The 26,266-nt window shown below is 37.0% G+C and overlaps 1 protein-coding gene across 2 annotated transcripts in view; it reads left to right on the top strand.

Annotated features, from left to right (window-relative positions):
* The window catches only part of ITGAV (integrin subunit alpha V), a 51,071-nt gene that overhangs the window by 5,326 nt on the left and 19,479 nt on the right, over positions 1-26,266 (top strand). For both annotated transcript variants that reach the window (XM_064452043.1, XM_064452042.1), the window contains exons 3-18: positions 11,709-11,800; positions 12,315-12,429; positions 13,706-13,767; positions 15,402-15,447; positions 16,872-16,997; positions 17,724-17,768; positions 17,953-17,996; positions 18,084-18,140; positions 18,603-18,655; positions 19,073-19,275; positions 21,395-21,586; positions 21,692-21,737; positions 22,326-22,427; positions 23,193-23,251; positions 24,398-24,552; positions 26,120-26,257. In XM_064452043.1, the coding sequence (XP_064308113.1) occupies positions 11,709-11,800; positions 12,315-12,429; positions 13,706-13,767; positions 15,402-15,447; positions 16,872-16,997; positions 17,724-17,768; positions 17,953-17,996; positions 18,084-18,140; positions 18,603-18,655; positions 19,073-19,275; positions 21,395-21,586; positions 21,692-21,737; positions 22,326-22,427; positions 23,193-23,251; positions 24,398-24,552; positions 26,120-26,257 (1,535 nt within the window). The remainder of the gene's footprint in view (positions 1-11,708; positions 11,801-12,314; positions 12,430-13,705; positions 13,768-15,401; positions 15,448-16,871; positions 16,998-17,723; positions 17,769-17,952; positions 17,997-18,083; positions 18,141-18,602; positions 18,656-19,072; positions 19,276-21,394; positions 21,587-21,691; positions 21,738-22,325; positions 22,428-23,192; positions 23,252-24,397; positions 24,553-26,119; positions 26,258-26,266) is intronic.

Raw genomic sequence — 26,266 nt, 5'->3', positions numbered from 1 at the left:
GAGTATACTTCAAACTGGGGAAAAAATATCTATTTTTTAAATTAAATTCTTCTTTTTGGATGTAGCTTTACAATATTTGTGACATTTATGATAGCAGCACTCAGGGTGCCTCAGGTCAGAGGCATTACTTACCCATTTCTGAAGTATACTAAAGCTGAGCAGCAACAATGCTGACATTAAACATTTCACTCGGTCTTCATGCTCTGGTACACATAGTGATTTCCACAAACTGTGGCAGGTCACATGAGAACGCGCTGCATGTGCTTCTCTGCTGGAGCCATTCAGTGTTGAATCCTGTTTTCCACAGCATGTTTCAAGCCAACGGAAAAACCTTTCCATATCATGGGAGTGGATTAGCAAGACCCATGTGGTAGGGCAGAGGAAACACCTGTGCTGTTAAGGTCTAGTTAGTTATAATTCATTCTGGCCTCTGCTGGTATTTTGATTTGGCAGTCTAAAGGCTATTAGGTTTAAATCAGGAGATCTCCATTAAACTGGGAGAAATACAGTGGAGAAGCTGCTCTTAGAATTCCATTGTCAAAGTATACCACAAAATGTTGTTGGTGTTCAGATTTCTGAAATGTCTATATATTTTTCTGAAAACTATTATGTTACCAGTCCTCTTGCAAAAAAAAAAAAGTAGTCCATAACAGTACACACAAGTATTAGTCTCTACTTCACTCTACAGGAATGTTTCTGCCAGATTACTTAAGATCCCTAGTAAGCTACAAAGTGTGACATTTTATCTACTGCATCAGTGTAAGACACCAAAAATAGCTTTTTTAGATTATCATTACTTTGGGCTTATTGTTTACTAGCATACAAATGTGGTGTTTGTTTGTGTTTTTTTGAAGAAGGAATGTAGATGTCCCTAATTATTAATCACTACTAATGTAATAGCCAAAAAACTGGTAGGTAAAGACAAGCCACATGGGTAGGTTCTAAATGCATCTTCCAATGGGAACTGCAGTGCATTTATCTGTTTATACTGTGAATGTTTGCAATAGGCTTTTCCATATGCCAGGCAGAGTAAGCAGATATATAGGCCACACTGCTCTGTGTCTGTGCTTAAGCTATATGCTGCTGGGCAAACAAACAACGTTTTGCTTATAATTTGCCTTTAAGTAATGGGCATGGTAATCACTTGAAATATAACAGTAAAAATAGCAGGTCATAATGGCTTAAGAGGATTTCTCTCAGTCACATATTTACTCATTCCAGCCTTGTGGCAATGAATTGGGAAATAATGCATTTGTCAATTATTCTCTGAGTGAAAAGAGGCATTGTATTTCAGCATAATAAAAAAATAAATGCACTGAGACAAAATAAAATGTCTTTTTCTTTGTGCATAATACAATGGTTGATTCCCTACGTTACGATGACAATGTCTTGCTGCCAACATGGTGTAAACCCCCCCTCCTGCCTGCCCCTGCGTCATAAGGTAACAGGGGTTAGGGAAGACTTGTGATTTACTGTGCAGGAAATAGTGGTCAAATCTTCCGCTTCTGGACTTGTGCTAATGTGAAGCTGCTTTTTGTAGATGACTAAATGCAACCTCTGCAAGAATTCAGGTTCATGCACAGCTACTTCAACATTTGTGTAATACGATTTGTAAGTCCAGAGGTATTGCTTAGCCTTGCCATACAAGGCAGATTTTTATTCCCCCCCCTCCCCCCTCCCAAGATTATTTAGCAGTTTTTTTTTTTTTAATGGAATAAGCAGCACAGGTTCTGCATAGTTAATTAGATGGGTTTCTTCTGAGTTCTTTTCTGATTGTTTACAGCTAGTTAGAAATCTGACCTGTGAAAATAATGAGAACACTTGTACTTGTGGCTTTTCTCTGTTTACCTGTTGATGCCAAACTCATATGTGGAATTGCAAAATTATAATTACTAGATGGCATGCACGTTTCCCTGTGCCAGATAGTGTAGCTGGCAGATCCCAGACCAGGCCCAGCCCCTCTGTCTTGCACGCAGTGTCTGAGATCAAGGAAGAGTCCATGTTTCTGAGTTGTGAATGTAGCAAGGGAATGGAGGAGAGAGGGAGTCTTGTTCTGACTCTGTGAGGTTGTGTTTCTCCACTTGTCTCATGGTGGTATCATAAATATGAGAGCAGGGTTTTACAGAGGTCCAGCAAGCAAGGCTTTTTTTCTCCCTCAATAATTTTTTTTTCCTTCTTAAACACTCTTTGGTTTTTAGTTAAGTTTTCCTTCAGCTTTACAGGTACTTTTCTCTTCCCCATCAGTAAAAAGGCCACACTGAGCTCAGCTGCAAAGCAGTGGCTGCACAGAATTGTGTTTTATTTTCTAACACTTGCTTTTGGCTTTAATATCATACTAGTATGGGAGCTTGGTCATTTACATGAGACAATGCAAAAGCCGTTACATTACCCAAGAGAGGAGGTACTGGCTGCCTTATGTTAACCTTTGGAGGTGTTCAAGTCCTTACCTCATGCCAGCATTGCTTGTTACTTGCATTTACCCTCATCCCAGCGCCTCTGGAGGAAAGTGATATCATTAAGCTGATAGTTCCTGCAGTACCAAATTTACTACTTTGTTTATTCCTTCCTGTGTGTGACAATTCAGCTCTTTCAGGAGGGGAGCTGGGCAGCAGAAGTCCATTCGTGGAACTCTCATAGCTCTTATGCTGAAAATACATGTATTTCCTTGCCTTTCATGCCCTCCCCACCAGCCTGTAACATGAAAAACCCCTCATTAAAGCATATATTATGATTATTAAACTGCTGGCTGAAAAAAAAAGTTCTTTCACTGTCCTACGCAGCATATTTTCTCATTTAAAACAGCAATATATTTGTAAAGGGAAGACTGATCTCGCCTTGTCCTCAGTCTCCCAGCACAGTGGTTACACTCATGCAAAAATACCCTAGAGAATATTCTGTATATATGTCTGTGTGTGTGTGTTTCTGTGCGTATAATACTAATTGCTTTTGACGTTCCGGTATACATGGTGGCTTTGGAAGGCAAAATGTTTATATCGCACATTAACACTTCCCAAATGTAAAGATGCTTCGCTGTGGGGCTTCTGAGCATTTGAGCATTGACATCAGTTGGCTTTGATTTAACATAGTTATGACTATGTGAAAACTGCATAACAAACATGTGTGGTAGAAAATGCCCTCAAATTCAGGGGCGCGTATAGCTGTGCTGCATGTGCTTGTGTGTACATGGCCAGAAAGTTAGAGTAAATTTTTTTTTAAAGGCTTTCAAGTATCATTAGGCATGCATTTCAGGCTAGCTTTTGCTCTTAGAAGCACCTAAAGGTTGAAGCTAAAAAGGAACCAACCACCAGAGCAAGCTTCCTTACATGCAGGCTTTTGCTGATACTGTTGCAACACTGAAATATGAAGCAGTGCTTGTATCTGTTACTTCAACAGCTACTCTGGAAATCTAGATAGAAACAGTTCTGATTAAAAAGTGCTATATAAGTGCTGAACTTCTTTTTGCCTTATTCCTGTTTCCCTTCTTAATTCAGTAGCTAAACATGCCACTGTCACAAAACCAAGTTTCTGGTATTTGTATTCTTGAGTACCTTGACTTCTTACTACAATTGCCACAGCGTTACCACAATTTCAATTGAGTTGTTACATAAATACTTGGGATTTTTTCCCTGTCAGAGTTTCAGAATGTGTAGGAGGCTGTATTTTTTCGGGGCAAGCACCAAGGGTTGGGGGAGCTTGGGGATGAATTTCCATTCTCAGTATTCTTTATATTCTTCAAAACTGTCATAAGCATAAACACTATTAGTAAATTCCTTCCTTTGCAAGATGTTTTACATTTCACATACAAATTACCAAAACCCACAAGTTAGAGATCAAGGTGAGTAAATATTTGTCTTCGTTCCTACCTACCTACCTACGTTCTCCACGCCAGATAATTTTGTGAATGAAAATTTATTTTTTGTTTTATACCATAGCAATAGGGGAATGTTCTGAATCTTATGAAGAAAGATTCTGGGAAAGCAAATGGTGGAAAAACTGTTCTTACAGCTTGCCGAGCCCTAGTACTACTCTTTCTACAGGACTGACTAGAGAGGTGGTTCCTCTCTTCGAAAGCTGAACAGTTGGCTTCATCTGCCAGCTGCTTAGAAGCTTTTTCCAGGAAAAACATATTTCTTGTGGGTAAACTGTAAAAGGAATGCACTTAATATAGCAGTCCGTTTTCTGTTTCTGATCAGGTTTGAGACAAAGGTCCAAAAACATTTGTTTTAAAGACACATCTATTCTCCCTCCCCTTTTCTTCTTCTACAGCTTTCATGGACTAGCACAACAAAATTTGCGTAGCTAGTACCGAATATTACTGAAAGTATTTCCATAATCTTGCTGAGGGAAAAGATTCTTGAAAAGTGACAGGTTTTTCTGTGAGTTACATTGATTTTATATAGTTGTCCATTTTTTGTGTATAAAATTAAACATGTTCTTTCTGTGCAAGAGGAGGATCAGAAGCTCACCGAGCTAGACAGGTGAGCAGAGGGGTCGTCAGATGCACATTTTAGGAAAATCAACAAGTCCTCTTTACGCCTTTATGTATTTCACACTTTGGCATGCATGGAATAGTAGGGTGGATACACTTAGCTAATCATCTGACATCTATATAAATACCTCCATTATTCAGCCATGGAATTTTAGAGAGCAGGATCACTTTGAATTTTCATCCTGACAAACAAACAATTAGTTCCTCAGAGACCCATGTAACCAGTTGGTGTTAATCAGACCATACATGTGTGTGCAATATGTAGCAAAATAATGCAAACCAAATGAGTTTCCAATGTGCTTGTTTTCCAAAAGGAAACAATATTCATAATTATTCATATAATTTTACTTCTAATCTTTGGGGTTCTAGCTCTTCAGCAGTCAAGAATACTGGGAAGTGGGTTGGTAAAATAGCATTTCTTCATGCTCCCATGGCTTTTCATAAAAATGTAACACAATGGTTTTGTGATGACAAAACTTCTCTTACAAAAACCTGCCAGTTTTTTAATGAAAACTTTCATTGAGAAGTGTACCTGCTCCAGTACAGGATGCTTGAAAGCACAGATCTCTGTCAGCATTAAAAAGTGCAGTACTGAGACTGTTTCAAGAGCTTCTGCATTTAGAATAATCTGATGAAATGCAGACAGCTCTACGAACTGTTACAGAGGAAAATATGCTCATAAACCAACTTTGAACTTCTATGCTAATGAATTTCAGATTTCTTGAGCAGATTGTGTTTTTAGCATAGAAAGATCTGCTTGCTCGGAGAATGTGCTGTTTTGCTCTTCTGAGACCCACAGTATAAGAGATTGGTGCACTGCTAAATTGTCCTTCCTCCTTTTGGCAAAAGCTTTCCCTACTGCTTTCATTCTCTGTATCAGATCTCAGAATTCAGGGTTGGCGAAACTAACAGAAGCTACTGAAAACTCAAAACTAAGAGCATCTCAACTGTTTTCAGCTCTGTGTGGTGTGTGTTTATTGCTTTGGAAAAAGAATTCAGTGTAGCCTCTGGCTGCATAAAGTTTTCTCACTTTGACAGTTGTACTGCCCCTCCTCTCCTCCCCTTCCCATTTGCAGTGACGCACCAGAGTTAATTTTAGATAAATGGTTTGTTCTTAAAGTCTTTTGTATGAAATTCTTTTAAGACTGGTTATTTTGATCTGTGCTAAAAGATGAGTAAGAAGCTTTTGAAAAGGAAAATACTTATAAAAACTCTCCTGATTCCTCCTCATGTTTCCATGGTTGGTTGGTTGGTTGTTTTTTCTTTTTTTTTTTTTTCCTTCTATCCCCAAGTGGGTGATTGTAGACAATAGGAGTCTTTGTTTGGAAGCCTAAACCACCAGTTTGGCATGGCTGTATCTATCTGTGACCTATTTAGTTTGAAGTGGGTATTTTAACTGCCTTGCAGAGCTTCGTCCTATAGCATTGCTCAGCATAAGACCTGCTGATGTTGGGAAGTTATGTCTGGAGTGGGTGTCATGACGATATATTTGCCTTTGGGAGATTTTCATCATTTGTGCAAATGAGTCAGGTGTTCATAATTCCATCTTTTCCACTTAAGGAATAAGGAGATGGATAAGGAAGTGTGAGATAGGTTGGTATTTCGTGAAAAAAACCCACATGCTTTAACAAAGTACTGTTTTATTTTCAGCTGATTGTTTTATTGGTATTAGGGTACAGTCTGTATGGGGACTTCAATCTCATAGGCTATCGATTTAGTCAACAACAAAGCAGTAAATCTTGTGAAGACCATTCATTCATTTGTAGTAAAACAGATTTAATTTTTATCTCTCTAAATCTGTCACTACCTCAGTCCTATTGAAGTTTGGTTGTTATCCTTATCATGTGTGTTGGTATAACTGATGTTTGCATCGGGCTCTGGGTACTACTCTGAACACAAAAGAGGGCGTCAGAATGTATAAAACCTCCTCCGCATGTTGTTAGAGCTGACAGTGGAAAAATGCTCATGCTTTTGTGATTAGGTAGACTCCTGCATGAATACGCTTGGCTCTGTGTGTGTGTAGCTGGATCTCAACTGTATGACAAGTTGGAAAAAAAAAAAAGTGTCTGCCTTATATTAGGCAAAGGGAACAGATGCTTTTGTTCCAGCACCGCTCAGGGAAAGAAGCAGGACTCATACCTCAGAAGAAGGAAGGGGAGTAGTGGGAAGCCTGCCTCTCTGAGTCATTAACAAAACTCTCTGGCTAAACCAAGGTTGCTAAATCATCAGCTGCCTCGCAGCAGGAGGATGTTCAAGTAAAGATAAGCTTGTACTCACTTGCTCTTGCCTCATTAACTAAGGTTGAAATTGCCAAGATTTTGTACGAAAGATAGCTAGCTTTATATCATGTAAAGTTCTCATACTATTAAAACAGCTCTCCTGTATATTTTTTTAAGATTGTCATTCTTTGGTTAGTTGCCCGAAGTTTCCCTTTACCTAGAAAGGGCAACGTAATTTACTCTGAATTGGCATAGTTAGAAAGAGGTTTATTTTAATGGAAATTCTGTGAATTGGGAGACTATTTACATTTTACAACTTCTTAGCTATTTGTAGTATGATGACACTGAACCAGGCTTCATCAGTTCACTGCCTCTTGACTCATGATTCTCTCAGTTAAGTCTGGCACTCAAGATCAGGGGCAAATCTTTTAGTTCAGTTTGCTCATTACAGTGCAAACAGGCAGTCTACAAGTTAAAACTCGATCCGCTTGCTCAACTGCAATCACTTTGTAGTAACACTATTGTTTCTGTAACTGCTAAAATTTACATTGGAAAAAGAAGGTGCCAACTATCCAAAGCTGATAGCCAGAACAAATTTAGCACTGAAAGAACTTTTGATCCTTTTATTATTATTTGGAAGATGGCTTAGACTGTTTTCCCTTTTTCTGCAATTTCTACTCATCATCTTCCACATTATTTTCCATTTTTAAATTTCAGTCCTGTGTAGTGCAGTAAAGTGACAATGTTCCATTGGTCCAGCAGCAACAATGCATCTATATAATGGATTTTTAAAGCAATTCTGTTCCTGGCTTGACAACCCCATCACCCCACCTGGAAAGTACTTTATGAGACAAAGCACTGTTGACTTGGCATGTCAGCCCTTTTCCCCTAATGAGTTATGTAAAATCATCATGTGATGTCTACTACAATGAGAAAGAGCAAAGGAAAAACCACAGCATAAGCTGCCTTTATAGATATAAAATAATACCCTATGGTCAAATGACATCATCCTGGAATTAATAACCCATCAAGTAGAAGTCCTTGTAGTGGCTGCATTTTAGTCTCACAAACAGCATTGTGTAAGAACTCTGAAAGATTTCTTGAATAAATCTAGTCAGAACATAGTTTGTATTGCCTACATATATTTGTTTGAATGCCTGTTCAAAATGTACATCATTGGTTTAAAGACATTTCTAAGGTATTCTTGAGACATTCTCAGTTGAAACTAATTTAGAAATACAAGAAAAACAGCAGTAGCTGTAAGAACTGTTGTAGCAGTTAAGGCTAATATTACATCAAAATGTTGGTCTGGGTTTATAAATCCATGTATGTGTAAATGTTAATCCTACCTGTATTACAGTTTGCTTCATATATATTAATATAGGTATTGTTTTTAAAGGGTATAGGGGAAGGCTATTAGGTTTTTTTCTTGTGTGGTGGTTTGTTTTTTTTTTTATAACTACCACTGAAAAGTTGTACTATGATAAAATAGTAGTAAAGGCAGGGTCTTTATTTATACTAAAACATACAGAAATGCTGAAGTCAGTCCTGTATCTTACCATGACAAATCTACTTCACAGTATAGATAAATCACCTTATTTAACTGATTTGCTTTGGTGAGGGGTCACATTTAAGTGTTCTTTATGTTTGTTTTCCCCCGTTGGGAACAGAAACACAAATGGTTTCTCATTTAAAGCAAGGGGATTTTTGATGACAGGGTGTTTTCCAGATTTCCTCATAAAATTAGGTTCTCTTCTAGACCTGAAGGAACAGGTACTAATCTATTTACACGTGTTTTCCTGGGGAGAACTTTGAATGGGGGTGGGTTATTTTTAATAAAGAACATCAGAAATAACCTGTATTTAATGTCTGCAATTTTTTGAGAAGTCCATGTTTCCACTGTACGTACTTTGTACGTGATCTAGTTTTTGTGTCTTAATGCACTTTCCTCTGTCACAGCCAGTTTCAAGCTGAACAGCAACCCTCTCTCCCTAAGACCACCCCCCTTAGTTTTAGAGAACCTAATGAAGCTTTGAATACAGGATAAACTCAGTGTAAGGCATCTTAACCTGGTAGCTGTTGTTTGTTATGTGCATCTGCACTGACAGAAAATTTGGCTAAGATGTTTGTAAAATGCTTTTGCAATAGTACATTATAATGAAATAAAATTTAGCCAAATTGCCTAATGGAGCACATTTTACTTTTTTATGCATATGAATTCTGAATTTGTTATTTAGGCCTTCAGAAATTATGATGCTGGCTTTTGAAATCATGACATTTGGAACATAATAAACCTGGGGTCATGTTCATTTGCTTTCTGATTTGGAGATTTTAGTTTTTTATATGCCAGCTTCTGACTATATCTCAAAGCCTAGATGTTTACCTATTAAAATAAAAATGAAGAGATGTTTCCAGTGTTATCCTGAAATTGAGCTGAACCAGGGCTTTTTCAGTATTGTGGAGAAAAATAATTTTGTTCCTTAAAGACTGAGGGAGAGAAAAGGTTTTGTAGCTGCCATTCTGGACATTGATTCTTCCCTGAGCAAGGGCAGCGTCTGCAGCTCAAGAATGCACAGGGAAAGGCAGAGAGGGATGTTTTGGCATCATGTGCTGTTTAAACTACTGCCTCTTCTCCAGTGCAGTCAACATAGACTATGGGTAGATGGCACCAATAACCAGTACTCTGGGGTTTTTTGGTTTGTTTTGTTTTTTTTTTTTTATTGCTTTATGCTGTCTCAGCTGATGCATTCAACTGAAACCTGAAGGAACTAATTTCCTTAACACCTGCAATAAAATCAGATTGCTGATAATGCTGAATGGCTGCTTACCTGCTATTGCAACAGGACCATTCCTTCTACTTGCTGCCTATTGTTTTAAACTTAAATGGGAAGTTTACATCCTAAACACTTTTATAATACCTAGCACAACAGGATTCTGCTTTACACTATAAAACTGCTATACTACCTTTCATTTTAGTCATAGATATATAGCATTGCTGAAGTATCCAACAGTAGAGAAAGATATAAATTGCCATGCTGTAACTATTTTCAAGTTGATATTGTTTAAAGCTTTGTTTGGCAAGTAAAGCTGAGAGATTTCTTAGTATTCGAGACTAGCTGGACAAATAGCAGAAGCCAAATCTGTCTTTCTAGGCTGTGTAACCCTTGGGTGTGGTTACAAGCAGAATAAACCAGTTTTAAGTCCCTGATGCTGCCAAAAAGGATATAGTTCCCAGCCATATGTTTCGGTCTTCTCCCTAGTGAGTTAGTGCTACTTCCCTCCCCGTGCAGTCAGCTGGGTTGGGTCCTGATCCAGTTGAATATTTTTTAGTAGGGTTCATTTTTAAGTGGTTCATGTTGTGACTTTGTGACCAAAAGATAGCTGTGCCAAGACAGGGGCGTGGCAGCAGGGGCATATGGACCGGAGCAAAGGGGAACTGCTACCTTTTTCGGTGGCAGCTTCATCTGAGGCTAAACTAGTTGTGCAACTGCATCCTTTGGGCAAAACTGTCCTTGGGTGGATTTCCATTAATTAAAGTCAAGGAAGGGAAAAGCAGATGATAAAACAGGGGTTTTAGAAGTGTGCTTAAGACAATTCCCTATTTGGAAAACATCTTGATCTGTTTCTGGTTTTCTGTACTGTCAAAGTGAGTGATGTGCAGGTCTCCAAACTATGTTTCTGTCTGTGCAAGGGTGACAGTATACATGTTCAAGTGTACGTAAATCTGTGCAGATGTGCTAATCATCAGGCCTTCCATGTCTTTAGCACTTGCTCAACAAGAGTGGAGGATGGGGTGACAGAAGGAAGCAGATTTTTTTTTTTTAATTACCTTTGATGAAATTGGGAAAAAACACAGTAGTTGTCTGTGATGCTATGTGCTCAGCATTGATTTCTACGTAATCCTAATCTAAGAGCAAAGCAGTCTGGGTATTTGCTTGTTTTGGCTGACTGCAGATTAGAATCCCTTTTATTGTCCTTTTCATGGTGTTTTCCTAATGGAAGTAGCATGGTCTCTGGAGACAAAACATTCTTTACCAGGTGTAAGACAAGCAAGGAAGTTCTGATTCAAGTGGTCACAGGTCTCTGATTCATAGTGGGGTTGGGTTTGGGAATTCCCCCCAGCAGTCTGTGGGAGTGATGTATGGTTGTTGACCTCACTGACTCCTTTATAGGCACTGTAAACCAGCAATTTAGGTGACTTTTTAAAGAAGAAATGTTTTCCAGAGTGTTACATCCATTTTCTCATTAGGCCAGCAAAGTTTCCATTGCTGTTCCAATGAAAGTACGTAAGAAACACTAAATGATTTAAAGACTTTTAGCATTCACACTTGCAGAATTAAGTTGCTTCTGCCAACCTTCATCACCCAACAAGTTAATATACAGACAGCAGTACAAATTATCCCTTATTTAACTTACTTTTCTGTATGGCAAACTCTAACATTTTTGTTACTAAATATACTTTCAGTTTATTTGTAGCTTGTAAGCATGCTAGTTGCAATGCTTTGTACACTGCAGTGACATTCAGAATAGACATGTTAACACGTGGTAGAATAGTAGAAGACTTTATGTCCTGATTCTAGCCAAAGGCAAAACTCACGTAATTTAATCAGGGCAATATTTTTTCTAGAAGCATTAGTCCTAACTTGGCTTTGGCACTGATTCTTGAGCAATGCTGTAATCTGACTTGAAAGTCAAATATCTCAAGTATGAGGTATTTACTGTGTTGCTGTCAAAGATGCTATAAATTTTGTGCTCTTACAAGAAATCAGTTTTGTACAAGTGCTTTGTTTGTTGAAGTAGCTGTATTTGGCCCTAGATGTAAAAATGAATAATAATAACAGATCCTCTTTAAGGCCTATTTCCAGGAAAGGGTGATAACCTCCAATGTTACTGTTTTCTGCTTTTCTCTGTATGCAGCAAAACCAATGACTTTGCTTTTTCCTTTGTTCTTACTGTACAGTTTCCTGTGAAATTATCCTTCTTTTTTATTTTCTTTGTAGGAAACAGAGATTTTGCTCCTGATGATCCACTGGAATTTAAGTCTCATCAGTGGTTTGGAGCATCTGTGAGATCCAAAAATGATAAAATTCTGGTAGGTTTTTGATGCTCTTGAAATGTCTCAGTACTGGGATACTGTAGTGGAAGAAATGTGAAAAGATCTGGATAACTCAGAATTTAAGCAAAATCCCACCTATCAGTATGGCTGATATTTTTCAGAATTTATTGCTTAACCTTTTTCAGCTCTTTATAAACAAAGCTTGTAGCATTTTTGTCTGGGTTTGAGGAAAGCAGTAGAATTACTTTTCTGGAAGTTGGACTGTGTTATAAATTCTTGAAGAACTCTTTACAACTGTTGCTTTAAGAAATTATTATTTCTGAAATTCTTGTGATAAATCAGCTATTTCTAAAAATAAAAACTGGTGGTACTTCTGCCCCAGCACTGATAATATAAATCTTCTCTAATAACACATGGCACGTCTGCCCAAAATTTTATTTGGTTGCTACTCTGTAGAAAATTGGGATTCAATTTTATTATTGCATACCCCCCCACCCCCCGGCATTTTGAAGAGGAGTTTGTTTTCTCACTGCAGTGTTTTCTTCCTTAGGCCTGTGCCCCATTGTACCACTGGAGGACTGAAACAAAACAAGAGAGGGAGCCTGTAGGAACTTGCTACCTGCTTGCTGGATCTAAATCTGTGGAATATGCACCCTGCAGGTCAAGTAAGCGTAGAGCACTTCGTTGCTTTTCTGTTTGGAACTTCTTTTGTGTTATATTTTGTGTACCTTTGAAGTGGGATGTTTTATAGGTATTTCCCCCTTCCATGCATAGCCTCATAGCAATTTAAAAAAAAAAAACCTAGATCCAGACATCTGAATTCTCCTCCAGTTAATGTTCAGGATGCTTTCTGTGCTGTAGGCCAGAAGAAAATCTTAGATCCAAGTATCATTGGAATTGAGGACTTCAGTTTTTGAAAGGACCACTTATATAGTAATCACTCAAGCAAAATTATGTAGCAAGCACTTTTTCAAAAACCAACTATAGAATTTTCTGAAGCTTGTTTATTGTTATTCAAGTAATTTAAAGAGAAAGCTCATTTTAGAAGACAAGACTTTGCACAAGTAGGTTCTGATTTCCATGTACACATACATATATAGTGATGCATTGTGTTAATTCTATTCATTGTGAACATTATGAGTCCTATTTTCCAAATGCTTTGCATCCATATAATGTAGCTGAGTTGGTAGATTATTCAGATGCTTATAAATTAGACTTCTATATTTTAAAATAAAAGGTTGAACGTTCAAGCTAGGATTTTTTTTTGATTTGCTGAAAATCATTGGTGAACAGCAGGAATGAAATCCAGTCCAGTCCAACATAAAAATAAGTTAAATAAGCATATATTAAATGAAATCATGCTAGTTAAGTAGACACACTTCCGGTTAAGGGGGTTTCAACACTTCTACTATGGAGCTGTATAATTGTAAGATTAACTCAGCAATAACAATTCTTGCTGGGATGCGTCTCAGTATGTAGAGATTTTTTTCAGCCAGGTATGCTTTTTTTTAAGCCAATACCTGAAAAGACTTAGTTATGTACCTTTCAGATTTTTATTCCATACCAAAAGAAAAAACTTAGTTCCTATTTTCCAGTTACCTTATTTCCTGAATAAAAATTGCAAATATTTTTCCACAAAACTTCTGAAGATTAAATACAAAAGAATATGGAGTTGCTGTTTACTCTGACTGTGTTAGGCTAGAACATATGTTAATGTTGTATGTATGTTAGGCCAGCCCTAAAGTTGTTACAGCATTTGGTTGTGAGTTGTTGAAGAATAGTAAATACTGATGTAGGAAAAAAAAAAAAATTGCAAGGTTCACGTTCAAGAGTGCAAGGTTACTTAGGAAGATGCATTGGAAAGTATCTACAGAATCATCTGATCTGGTACTGATAATATTTATTTATTTTTCTCTCTTTTCTATCCATTCTTTTTTGCAGCCACTATTGATGCAGATGGACAGGGATTTTGTCAAGGTGGATTTAGTATTGACTTTACGAAGGTATGTGATTCTCAGTTCCTGCAAGTCAGCAGACAGGTGCAAGTTGACAACAACACTGACACAGACCACAAGCAAGCACAGCTATTACAAAAATAAATGTAAACTACCATTCTGGGGGGGGGGAGGGGGGATGACGGACCTACAACCAATAAACAAAAATTACTTCAGACTTCTCCAGTATTATAAACTTGATTCTCTCTGCATCTTCACAGCAGCACGTTATCACCTCTTGTAGGAATCATGTCCTGAACAAATAATCCACATTCCCAGCCTCATTGCCATAAACCTCTCCTGCAGCTAGTCCTCAAGTGAAATAAACTGTTGTAGTCAGGTCTTTTGAGACACTTATTTTGAAGGGATTGGTGCATAGCTAGTGTTAATTCCTGAGGATTAATAATTTACCGCTAAAGGGAACTGATAAACAGTGTTCTTGTGAATTATGTTTTGGTTTTCTCATCAGGTAGCAGAAGTAGACTTCTTTTTTTGCTGTCTGTTTTATGTTTCTTGTGCTTTTATGGTCCACCTGCCTTTTATAGTTTTGGTTTTTTTCTGTGTATGGGGTTTTTTGGTTGTTTGTTTTTTTTTTTAATTCACATTTACTTTTTTAAACCAAGCACTATAAAACTGCATAAATCTGAGAACTAACTGTAGTTTTTCATATTGTACAATTAAATTGTTTGGCATGGTCTGGACATGTTAAGACCATGCAAGTCCTGTTTGTGATATGGCAATGTTTTTGGTTCTTCACATCTTATGATTGGGTCACATCCCTTCACTCTTTGCCTGAGGACACACTTGTTTTTCCTCCAGAGGAGGAAACTACAGTATAGGGCTGTGATTTATTTTGCACCCCTCAGGCTTACTGTGCAGACTTTAGACCCAGTTGAAACCAACATTGGGCTCTAGTCCAAAACCCTAGCTGAGTGGGCAAGCCTGGGTATAAGGTATCTCCAAATCTCTGACCTAGATTTTTCTGAGTGGTGAATATGGGAGTTTTTAAGATTAAAACCTGAATAAGTGGCTTTCTTATGCAGCAAAGCCTGTGGCCCAATTCAATACTTACAGAGCAAATGCCCAGCACTGGGATAGCTAATGTGGTTAAAGTTTCATAAAATGGTTTGTGGATTGCAGTTGTACCAAGGAATATGGAGTGGGGGAATTACATCACAACTTTTCTGAATTAAACTTTTCTACAGATGAGTTACAGAAGTGGCAGGGGCAGAAGATGAGATTAGTTTTGTGTACTGACCTAAAACCATGTCATGATTGCCTTGTATCAGTCTTAAAGTTTTCTCCTAATTGTATTTCTGTTGTCTTAGATTTATGTGGGTAGAAGGGTCTCTTACCATAAAAGCAGAATTCTGCCTATAGTTTTAAATGGTGAAATAGAGAAGCAAGTCACTGAAGGCATAGTGTTTGTTATCTTAGCATTTTATGGGATGCATTTTTAATTGATTATTCCTTCAAAAAATAAAATGTATTGGAGTCAGCGAAGCTACAGTGATATAAATGCATGGATGACTTCCCAAAAACATAGGATGTGTTCTCTTCTCTTTAGATATGCTTAATGTGCTTTTTCTTTTTTCTTTTTCTTTTTTTTTTTTATCTTTCCCTCTTTCTTCCCCCCCCCTAAGGGTGACAGAGTGCTACTTGGAGGACCTGGAAGTTTTTACTGGCAAGGTGAGATATATAATTTAAGTCACAGAGAAGCTGACCTCTTTCATTTTTCACTTTATCATCTTAGTCATTTGTACCTACACTCCTCCAACCAGATTAAAGCTGAAAAGTAATAATTGCATCGATGTGTTTTGTCTTTTAAAACCCACTATGATCGTTTTAAAGGCATTTTCCCAGGAATGTAGAATTTGTTCCTACCAGCAGGATAAATTTCCTTCAGAATATTTTGCTTGTTGCTTCAAAACCTACATGTTTTGTAATTTCTGACAAACACATGAAGCATGTATTTTTCAATAAGTTCTCGTTGCAGGGTGCATTTCTATCGTTCTTTGATGGCAAAGATGTATTTCATTTGTTTATATTGATCTGTTTGTGCCACGGTGCACGCTTTACCTCTAACTGTGCTGTTTACACAGAACATTACCTATACCTAGTCAGTATTTGTTTGCAGGATCATTCAGTGTTGAGCTGTAGCTCTCTGTTCAAAAGATGGTGCTGCTACAATCAGGACAGAGCTGCCAAACTGTGCTGCCTGTTTGTAATGTAAATACTAATGCTTATGAAAGATTTTCTGTATCACACCAGCCTATATGTAGATGCAGCAGCAGAGGAGTCTTGTTTCTAGTCCTATGTTTTAAATTCTGAACAAAACAGAATGTTTGAAACTAAACTGCAAATACAGTATAATATAGATTATATTTGTGTATTCATTTTATTGCTTTTTGGCAAAAGCGACATCTCATCTGCTGAAACAACCTTACTCTACTACTATAAAAAAAAAACCCACAAACACCAACCTCAGCTCTGAATAGAAGACAAAAGTATACTTCTAAAAACTAGATTTTCCACCCCAAATTTTTATTCTGCATTCTGAGATGCTGGAGGAGTAGGTTTCCCTGTATTTCATACATGTATGAATAGGTATGTGAATTAAGTGAATCAAGATTGAATTAAAACTCAAAGAAAATGTAATGAAGTCACCACCTAGTGGCTAGAGAAGTGAAAACAGAGAACATGGTAATACACTGGGCTCATTTCATTAGCTTCTTGTCTGCCATATTAAGCTCTCATGTTATGGTATTTAGACAAGGAATGATGACTCAGTTCTGCAATACCATAAGCATATGCTTACTGTTGCCTAACTGAGCAGTCCCAGTTAAGTCCTGGCTTACATGTAGGAGCAGCTACTATTTTCAGTGAGAACTTCTTGTGTGCTTTTGGTTAAATATGTGCATAAATCTTTGCTGAAGTAGGATCCACATTTTCACTTATATAGTTTCTAGTGCTACTGTTGTTGGCTATTTTCTGGTCAGTATTGTGGAAGAGTTGTTGCTTTAGAAGCAAGCATTCTTTAAATGAGTCCCGTTGCTTATTGAATGAATGCACATGTTTTATTTGTGGTTTTAAGCTGTTTTCTTTCTCTTTAGGCCAACTTATTTCTGATCGAGTGACAGAGATTGTGGCTAAATATGACTCCAAAGTGTACAGTACAAAGTATGATGACCAGTTAGCAACCAGACCTGCCAGTGCTGCTTTTGATGACAGCTACTTGGGTGCGTAGTTTGAAAAGGCAGAAAACCTAGCTGTACTTGAAAAACTCCCTTGCGCTATTCATATTTAAGTCTAAATCACACTACTATTGATTGAACACTTGACAGACAACTTAAGAGCTACATACCTGAAAATGCAGTAATTTATGTATGATGGAAGCTTAGTTATCTTGCCATAGGCTTGACACAAAAAGCACCTGATGGTAAAATAAATTAAAACATTTCCATGAAGTTTTGTGCTTTGTGATTCAGGCCGAATACGGGAATGGCCAAGGTATGATTTTTATGTGAGAAGTTAGTCACATACTTTTTTTTTTTTAAAGAAAAGCAGCTTTTTCTAAATAATTTACCAAAACAAAATAAAAATGTGAAAGAATCATGTCTGGATGTTTAGGAAGAAAAATAATTGAGAGTCCCTTAGAGGAGCGGGAAATCATCATTTAGCTTCATATATGTCTAACGAGGTTCAGAAGAAAGGAAGGATAGACCAAGACAGTTCCAGAATAACTTTAAAATTTTCATCTTCTGATCTCAAATTCATGGATGCTGATGAATTACAGTCTATTCATGTGGCTGTTCATAGTCTAAGCCACTTAGAGGCAATATTTATTCCATTGTGTTTTATGATGAAGTGAGAGGACTGTGCATAGAGACTTATGAAGAGTGTAAAGAGAAATGTAATGTTTAATAAGGTTTTGAAGTGATTTACTAGTTTTGTCTGTTGTTCAGGTTATTCAGTGGCTGTTGGAGACTTCAATGGTGATGGCATAGAAGGTAAGACCCTTTCTTCAGTAAAAAAAATCATGTTAATAGGCTGGGCAGGTCTTAAATGGTAGAGAACAAACGATATAGTGCACAGGAAAATGAATAAAGCACTAGGAATGAGCGAGTCTGTTCAAGCAAAGTCATTGAGCTTTCGGACCTAAATGTTATCTGGGTGTCTTGCTTTATATTTCAGACTTTGTATCAGGAGTCCCAAGAGCAGCCAGGACTCTGGGCATGGTAAGAAATTGGAAACATTAAACTTCACAATAAATAAAAAAGATGAATGTTGTTGGTATGCTGTAATGTGTATTTCCTGATGTGCAGGTGTCTATTTACAATGGGAAAAACATGTCTTCCATGTACAACTTCACTGGAGAGCAGGTATGTGGCTTTATTCAGTGTGTAAGTGACCAAGATGCTATTCCTATAGAAAGATGACATGTTGAAACAGTATTTAGAATACTAGAAGATATAATATTCTATATGATATTAGCTTATTTGCCAAAGAAAAATTCTATGAAGTGTGTAGGAATCCTAAAAATACATGTTCTGTGAGTTCCCGTTTTGTAGTACTACTTAGAAAAACAGTCTTATTTAAATGTAGGAATTGCTGCCTATTTTGAGAATTGGGAAGAGGACTGGATCATGTAAGGGGGAATGGGGAAGGTAATTAATCAGTTTACTAACAGAGTAAGAAAAAGGAAAACATAAGGAGAAAGGAGAAAAAATTTTGTGGTTTATATTATCATTTCTCTAACATCTTTTCTATACAGCTTTGTATAAACTCATTTGTGTGTTTAGATCACTACAACTCACAAGTTTGGTTTGATTTTTGTTTTCCAGATGGCTGCCTATTTTGGGTATTCGGTGGCTGCCACTGATATCAACGGGGACAAGTAAGTGCCCTTTCCTCCCCACTGCCACCCAACTTCTTTTCTGGAAAGGAAAAAAGAAGCTTTTATTAAAATCTTTCCTATGATATAGATTTTTGTCTTCACTACTGGTTTAACATGTATCTGCGCAGCACACTTTCTTGCTAGCATGCAACATTTGTTTTAACAATTGTAGATTTGGTTTTTTATTTGTTTACATAAATACACATGTGTATTCACATGCTTTAAATGCATTAAATTCTGGTATATTTGTGCTTACTTTGTCAATAAATACTTGCTTTCAGTTGCAATTTATAAAGACAGGTAACTTTCATCTTAATATTGACTTCAGTCCTGAGTTAGTCCTACTAACGGATGCTGAAGAGAATGAAACCGAGTTTTCATGCTGTTACTGAAGAACCTTATCCTTCTTTGGTCCAGTTATACAGATTTGTTTGTTGGAGCCCCTCTTTTTATGGATCGAGGTTCTGATGGGAAACTTCAAGAGGTTGGCCAAGTTTCCATTTGCCTTCAACGAGCCTCTGGAGGGTTTCAGATCACAAAGCTGAATGGTTTTGAGATATTTGCAAGATTCAGCAGTTCTATTGCACCTCTGGGGGATCTAGATCAGGATGGCTTCAATGGTAAGACATCATTTATTGATCAGTGTTTTCTGTTCGTAGATGAAATCTAGTCAGCACCCTGAATGCGGATTCTGCACACAAACATTAGTCATTCTAACCATGACTGACTGTTGGACACTGAGGTCTAGACTCCTTTCGATGCTTGTATGCTACTCCCAGGAATGCTAACAGGAGTTACATGTATGCATCGAGCAGAGACTATACCATTTAAACTACAGCATGGAGTATTTTAGCTGTTAACACTGATCAGTTTATTACTTTCTAATTATGGTAGAAACTTTGATGAAACATCTGACTCTGCACTGCGACTTATTAGGACATCTTTGATATAATTTTCCTGTTTCCATTGCTTAAAGCCAGTTTTCCTCTCCAGAAACAGAGTGATGACTGAAAATAAGGTTTTGTTTCAGAGAGCTGGTTAAAAATGCTCTGATAGAAGAGATTTTCCTGAGGAAAAATAGATTTTATTTATTTATTTTTTTAAAATTTCAAAATGGAAGAGTCTGGTGAAAATATCCCATAACAACTACAGCCAACTGTACCAAGAGTGAGTGTCTTGAGGAAGTATTTGGATGAGAAGTGTGAGTCTGATACAACTGAAGCTGTGGATTCCCAAACCTGTTGCCAGTGCTTCTTGTTACTTTCACTTAGGAACGGAGAGCAATGAAACAGACAAGAATCATATAGTTTTGTGATGGAGACTTCCAGGAGTCCTAGGGAGAACACTTTGTTTTGCAAGTCATACTTCACTGTTTCCTAAAGAGTGGTAGGAATTTGAGTTCTGCAAAAAAGGGTTGTTTTTGTTTTTTCCATTCTGCTTGCAAGCTAAGTTTTTTCTGAAAGATCAAAAATTCTAATACACTAATATTTCAAACTCCCAAGTAGCTCTAATTTATTTTTTAATGAAATAATAAAATCATAGAATAGCTTGGGTTGGAAGGGACCTTTTTAGTTGCTAATAGTATACAGAATTAGTGTGAAGATACAATATCATTGCAACTATTTGCAGAAGACATTGGAAAGGTTACAGCTGATAGCCAAAAATCTGGTCACTTGATGAGACTATCCAGAAAATGTTTTGATTCCATCATATTTCAATATGAAATACACTGTTGGTGAGAAAATCATAGCAAAATCTGCCTCTCTTTAATTACTTTGCCATTATTTAGTCTGGCTTTTTAGTCCTTTTTATTTTTTTCCCTGCTCCGTTTCATTTTGGGAGTGTAAATTAAAATGCTTTCTATCACACTATGGTGCAAGATTGGAATTTCTACTCTTTTCATAAAGTTTGTAAAGATGAGTCAAAAATACAAAATGGTGAACTTTTCAGACCTTGTTCTTTTCATGAAACTTTTCTCTAATTTAAGGAAAGAGGAGGGAATAATATAACTACTCAGTATAGTGTTTCACATGTGGTCTTTGAATTGACTGCGGAAATGTTGAATTTAGATCATACATATGCTCCTAAAGCTGTCCTTACAGGTAGTCCAATTAGCATTTTGTTTATTACTGTTTATTAGTCTTTGATAATGAGTACTCTCAAATTTATTAAGCTTAAGAGATTGTGTAATTGCACTAGCTGAAAGTTCTCATGAAACATATTGGCAAGCCGTGATCAGGATAGACTGGAATTTGGTATTTACCATTGGTTTAGGCTGACTTTAATTTTCCAGAACTATTAAAATGTCACACCCTTTGGAAGAACATGAGTGTGTTAATGAAATGGGCAGATAGTCCCACTTAGTTGTGTGATTTGGCACCAGCAGTGATTAATTCTGGGTGTTTAATATTCTCAAAAGCATCTCGAATACATAGGATTTGGCTGTAAGTCAGTTACTGAAGTACAGAAGTGTTTGCAGAACTATTCCTTTCCCTCCTCTGCCCCGATAGAAGTCTATGATATATGTTCTGGGTAAACATTTGTACTTTCTAGAAAAAACAGCATCCAATTAAAAAAAACCAAACTGGTTGTTGGTGAGCACTTTAAAGGCCGGTTGCATTTCCTCCCTAGTGACACACATTGTACCTATAATATCAGCAATTACTGATTGATGGAAGCACACATACGTTCTCCTAGTATGTGTCTGGCGATGTTGATGATTGTTATTTTGGTTTACAGATATTGCAGTTGCTGCACCATACGGTGGAGAGGACAAGAGAGGACTTGTCTATATCTACAATGGAAGAGCAAATGGTTTGAATGCAGTCCCATCTCAAATTCTTGAAGGGCAGTGGGCTGCTCGCACTATGCCACCCAGTTTTGGGTACTCGCTGAAAGGAGCCACAGATGTGGACAAAAATGGATATCCAGGTCCTTTGCTCTAAATGTCACTTTAGAATAACTTAATAGTAGCCCCACCTCTGTCTAACAGCATATTTTAAAAAATAAATTGTAATGTGTAATATTTCTTCCTAGACTTGATTGTTGGAGCCTTTGGTGTTGACACAGCTGTTTTGTATAGGTAAGTATCCCTCTACACTTTTACGTAAGTGCAAGCAGAATGAAAGCTCAGAGGCATTCCTGAGTTGTAAAAGAAAGCAGGATCAGGGAAGGCTGAAATTATACCACTCCACCTTCCAAACTGCTGGAGGTAAAAAAAGGTTATACTGCTGTTTTCACTGAGTAAATCTCCAGTTGGCTATCTATAATTGATCTGTCTCAATAATTTATAGTTAAGAAAAAATATAAATAAGCTGTGTTTAAAGCTTTCTGAGTGACAGTTTTCTAGATTCTGACACATACAGGGTGCTGTTACACTGCAATCCTGATATTCTCATCAAACCTTGCTCATTTTGAGAAAACACCTTGTTTGTGGTAGAAATAGATGGGACTCCCTCTTCACACAATTTTCCATGTTCTGACTCTGGTGGTAATAAAGGGGCACAGAAAAGCTTCCTGCTTTTCCTTAATGTACTCCATTATTTTATTTTTTTTAAAATTCTTGCAGTATTGCTAAATATTGTCTAAGTGTGTGTATTTCACAACTTGTTGGGGAGGATATTGTCTAACACGGTGTTGAATGCTGTTCAAGAGGATGTTTTCTTTGCAGGGCTAGACCAGTTATTAGAGTAATTGCTGCCCTGGAAGTTAATCCAACCATTCTAAACCCAGAAAACAAATCCTGTTCACTGTCAGATGTAAATCTTTCTTGGTAAGCAGGGTGTCTTTGTTTTCCTTTGAGGGGAGGGACTTTTTTGGTTTTTACTTTCATAAACTTCTAATTTTGAAAGGATTTGGGAAGTCTAGTCAGCTAATTTAAAAAAGGCAAACCCAGATTTTTCTGAAAGATAAGACAATACAAAACAAGAACTCTTTGATAACAGTGGGAGGACCAACATTGTCTTCAATAGATACTAGACTGACTCCTAAATTATATCCTACTTGCAGAGACTGCCAGTTGTCCATGTTGAGTAGAGTAAGATCTTCCCAAGAAGGCAATAGAGCACACAGCTTTTGCCATGTTTTTACCATTAACTTACTTTCTAGGTGAAAAATAGAGTGGGCACATGGAAGACACTTGGGAAATTATCTGCTCTGCAAACTGGTTTTAGTTCTTGTTCCTGGACTATGATCTAAGCCCACTCTTCCTTTCTAGTGTTAACTTCCTTTTCAACTCAGTATGCCAGTTACTTCTAGCTTTAAAAATAAATGAGCCACATTTTATTTCAGGAATCAACACTCTGCTTCACAGGTGACTATTCCTACATGAATCAAGACTCCAAAGCTTTGCATTGCTTGCACTGTTGTCTACTTATTAATAGGTTATAGTTTCCCTCCCACCAGTAGAAAATTGCTTATGGGAGTGAGCTAGAGTCTCAAGGGGAATACCTTTGAACTGAGGGAAACAGTAAAGAATTTTAGAATAAAATGAGAGAAAAAGTCGGTGAAATTAATCTTTGCTTTTCCTCCAAAACAGCTTCAAAGTAAAGTTCTGCTTAAAAGCGGATGGCAAAGGAAAGCTCCCTGATTCACTCAGTAAGTTCTGCTAGTTTAAAAACCCCAAAGTCTTTTTATATTGTTTGCAGACATGAGCACTGGTTATCATTCTTTTTCATTATTAAAATGGCTGGCTACCCTTTACAGCACAATCCTACCAGTTCAGTAACCATATGCATCTGTAAGACTGTCTTCATTAGTGCTTTTGCTGAAGCTGTGTTGACGTCAGTGGGATTTGAGCATACCTGGGACTTTAAGCATATGTTTAACCACTTGGTGAAACTAGTCTGGGGAAGTCCTTTGTATTTTACAGAATTGAGATCAACTCTCATTGAGGGGAGTTTTAGACAAGACTATTCAAGTATGTGCATTGTTAGGCCTGAAAAATATAGACAAGCCACAAGGGACTTCCCACAGTTCTGCTGAACTCATGACCTTCTGATTGATATCACTGATTTTTGCATCAGATTCTCTGGATCAGAATCGGGAGAAGATTGTTTCAAACAGGTTTTTAGGTTGTCTCCAAGAGATTTTGTAGTGTGGCAGACAGCCTCCTACAATCGGGTTTTGTCTACTGATTATAAAAGCTTTTCCTTGTTTATATACGTAATACATGTATTTATATATGTATTACATAAGTTTACTTAATGTAAGTATATACTTATACTACATATGTATATGTTTATATACATAATACATATATATTATACACGATACATACATATATATGTATTGCACATATAGAGGTGTTATGATCTGCAAAGATTGTATAAATAGCTGTTACATGTTAAATTTCATTATCTATATCAAATATGTGAAGTAATTAGATTAGCAATACAGTTTAATATGTGTTACGTGCAAGATTGCTTTAACATTTTCTGGGGGAAGCAAAGATTTAACTTTCGTTCTTGCAGTTCTGTGGCAATTGTAAATCTATTGGTGCTACTCTACATTTCCACTTTTTGAGGAAAAAGCACAATCCGATCTAGGACAAAACAGTGCTTGTTAGTTACTCTATTGAGAACTAATGTAGTAACAGATTTTATATTGCAAGAACTGGAAGTTTTAAAAGTTCCTAGGTTTTCATTGTAGCTTAAATCAGCATTCAGCTCCATTTCTGATGGGAATCTGCACTGTGTTCAATTCAATGAAATATCCCTAACCTAAATGCTTTGGATTGGACAGATTTCCAAGTGGAGCTGCTGTTGGATAAACTTAAGCAGAAGGGAGCTATAAGGAGAGCTCTCTTTCTCCACAGCAAACAGCCTAGCCACTCTAAGAACATGACTATTACTAAAGGAGGCAAAATGAATTGTGAAGAGCTTGATGCCTTTTTGAGGGTAAGTAGCCATTTATGTTTTAGGCAAACAAGTTTTGTTGCATTATCTATTACAAGTTCCTTGTGTTAGGTGTTTTTAAAAAAGAAAAAAAAAAGAAAAAAGAAATGCTGGAGGAACTTCAGGCTCAATGGATAGACTCAAATAACTAAAACCATGTATCTGTCCTGGGTTATCACTGCTGTCAGAGGATGAACGATAGATATTATTATAACTAAGGTCCTAGTCACTAAATGGACTGGAAATTCAATTCTGTACTTTGTTACAGACTTCTTGGACAAGTCATCTAGACAGAAAATTAGTTATTTCCAAGCAACATGGAAGTCAATAAGTAGAGGTTGTGCTTCTACTTTGGAGGTAAAAGAATAAAGAAAAATACAGACCTGCAACTAAAGAGCAAAGATCAGCAAATAACAGAGGAGACAGAAAGTTGAAATACCAAGTCTGCTTTTTGTCAGACTTTTTGTTTTAGTCCACGCAAATGTTACAGATGCTAACACAGTTAAAAAGTATAACCCAGTAGAAGAAACACTGGCTGAAATAAGGAAGGATATGTGAAAGTATAGCTATGTAAATTAGATGCAGCTCAGATTTATCTCTGAGTACTTATATATCAAACATGAACAATACTTACCCCTCTCTCCAGAAAAAAAAAAACCCAACAACCCACAATAAAAATACTAGTAACCATTAAGGATTCATGGAGGATAGCTAATACCTTTCTTTGATTGGCCTTGAGAGTGGGATATATACGGAAATAGACATCCCAGATCTCAGTGTTAGTAAAGCTTTAACAATTTTTCACCCGACATTCTCATAAAGACATAACCTGTATGAAATGACCTTAAATTGGATGCAAAACCAGTTGAAAGCTGTGAGGAAAAGTGTTATCAATAGGTTTCTGTCCATAGAAAATAGCTTCTGAAGTAAGATCCTGCAATGAGCTGTGCTAGATTCAGTAATTTTAATTATTCTCATTTCTGAGAATAATGAAACAGAGTTAACACTGACAAAATCTGTGGCTAACATAAAGCTAAGAGCTGTTTTGTAAGTACTTTGAAAGGCAGGATCAGCATTTGATAAACAGAATGATTTGAAATGGACAACGTGAAAGTCAGCAACTCCAAGTACAAAGTAATAATATTAGGAAGGAGAAATCACAAGCCCAAAGATGAATATCTATAAGGGATCTTAGAAGCATATGGGATTTTGTCTGACAGGAAAGAGTGGAATTGTATAGCCTTCTAGGCTCCTCGCTGTTACAGTTTTGTGACTTAATACTCCTCTCTGCTCTAGTTTCCCATATGTGAGACAGGCATGTTACTACTAAAATTGTTAGTCTTCAAAGTTTACACTGCAGGTTTTCTGACCACTAGTTTGAAGACAGCTCTGAAGTTTTACTGGTTTTGGCTTCCTCATTCCTGCTATAACACAACCAATAATTAAAAATATTGCTCAGTATTGCTTTTGGGATGACTGTTACCTATGAGAGACTTGTGAAAGATTTTTTTTTTTGTTACTGTTATTTTCTTCATGTTTTAATTATAATTCAAATCTTTGGTTACCTCAGGATGAATCTGAATTTAGAGACAAACTAACTCCCATTACTATTTTTATGGAATATCGTCTGGATTACAGAACAGCTGCAGATGCAACAGGGTTGCACCCTATCCTCAACCAGTTCACTCCTGCTAATATGAGCAGACAGGTATACTAC

This window comes from Phalacrocorax carbo, chromosome 5 (assembly GCF_963921805.1).
Source record: "Phalacrocorax carbo chromosome 5, bPhaCar2.1, whole genome shotgun sequence".
In the NCBI taxonomy this organism is placed as follows: domain Eukaryota; kingdom Metazoa; phylum Chordata; class Aves; order Suliformes; family Phalacrocoracidae; genus Phalacrocorax; species Phalacrocorax carbo.
The sequence above is the reverse complement of the archived record's forward strand: the minus strand, read 5'-3'. Positions and strand labels throughout refer to the sequence as shown.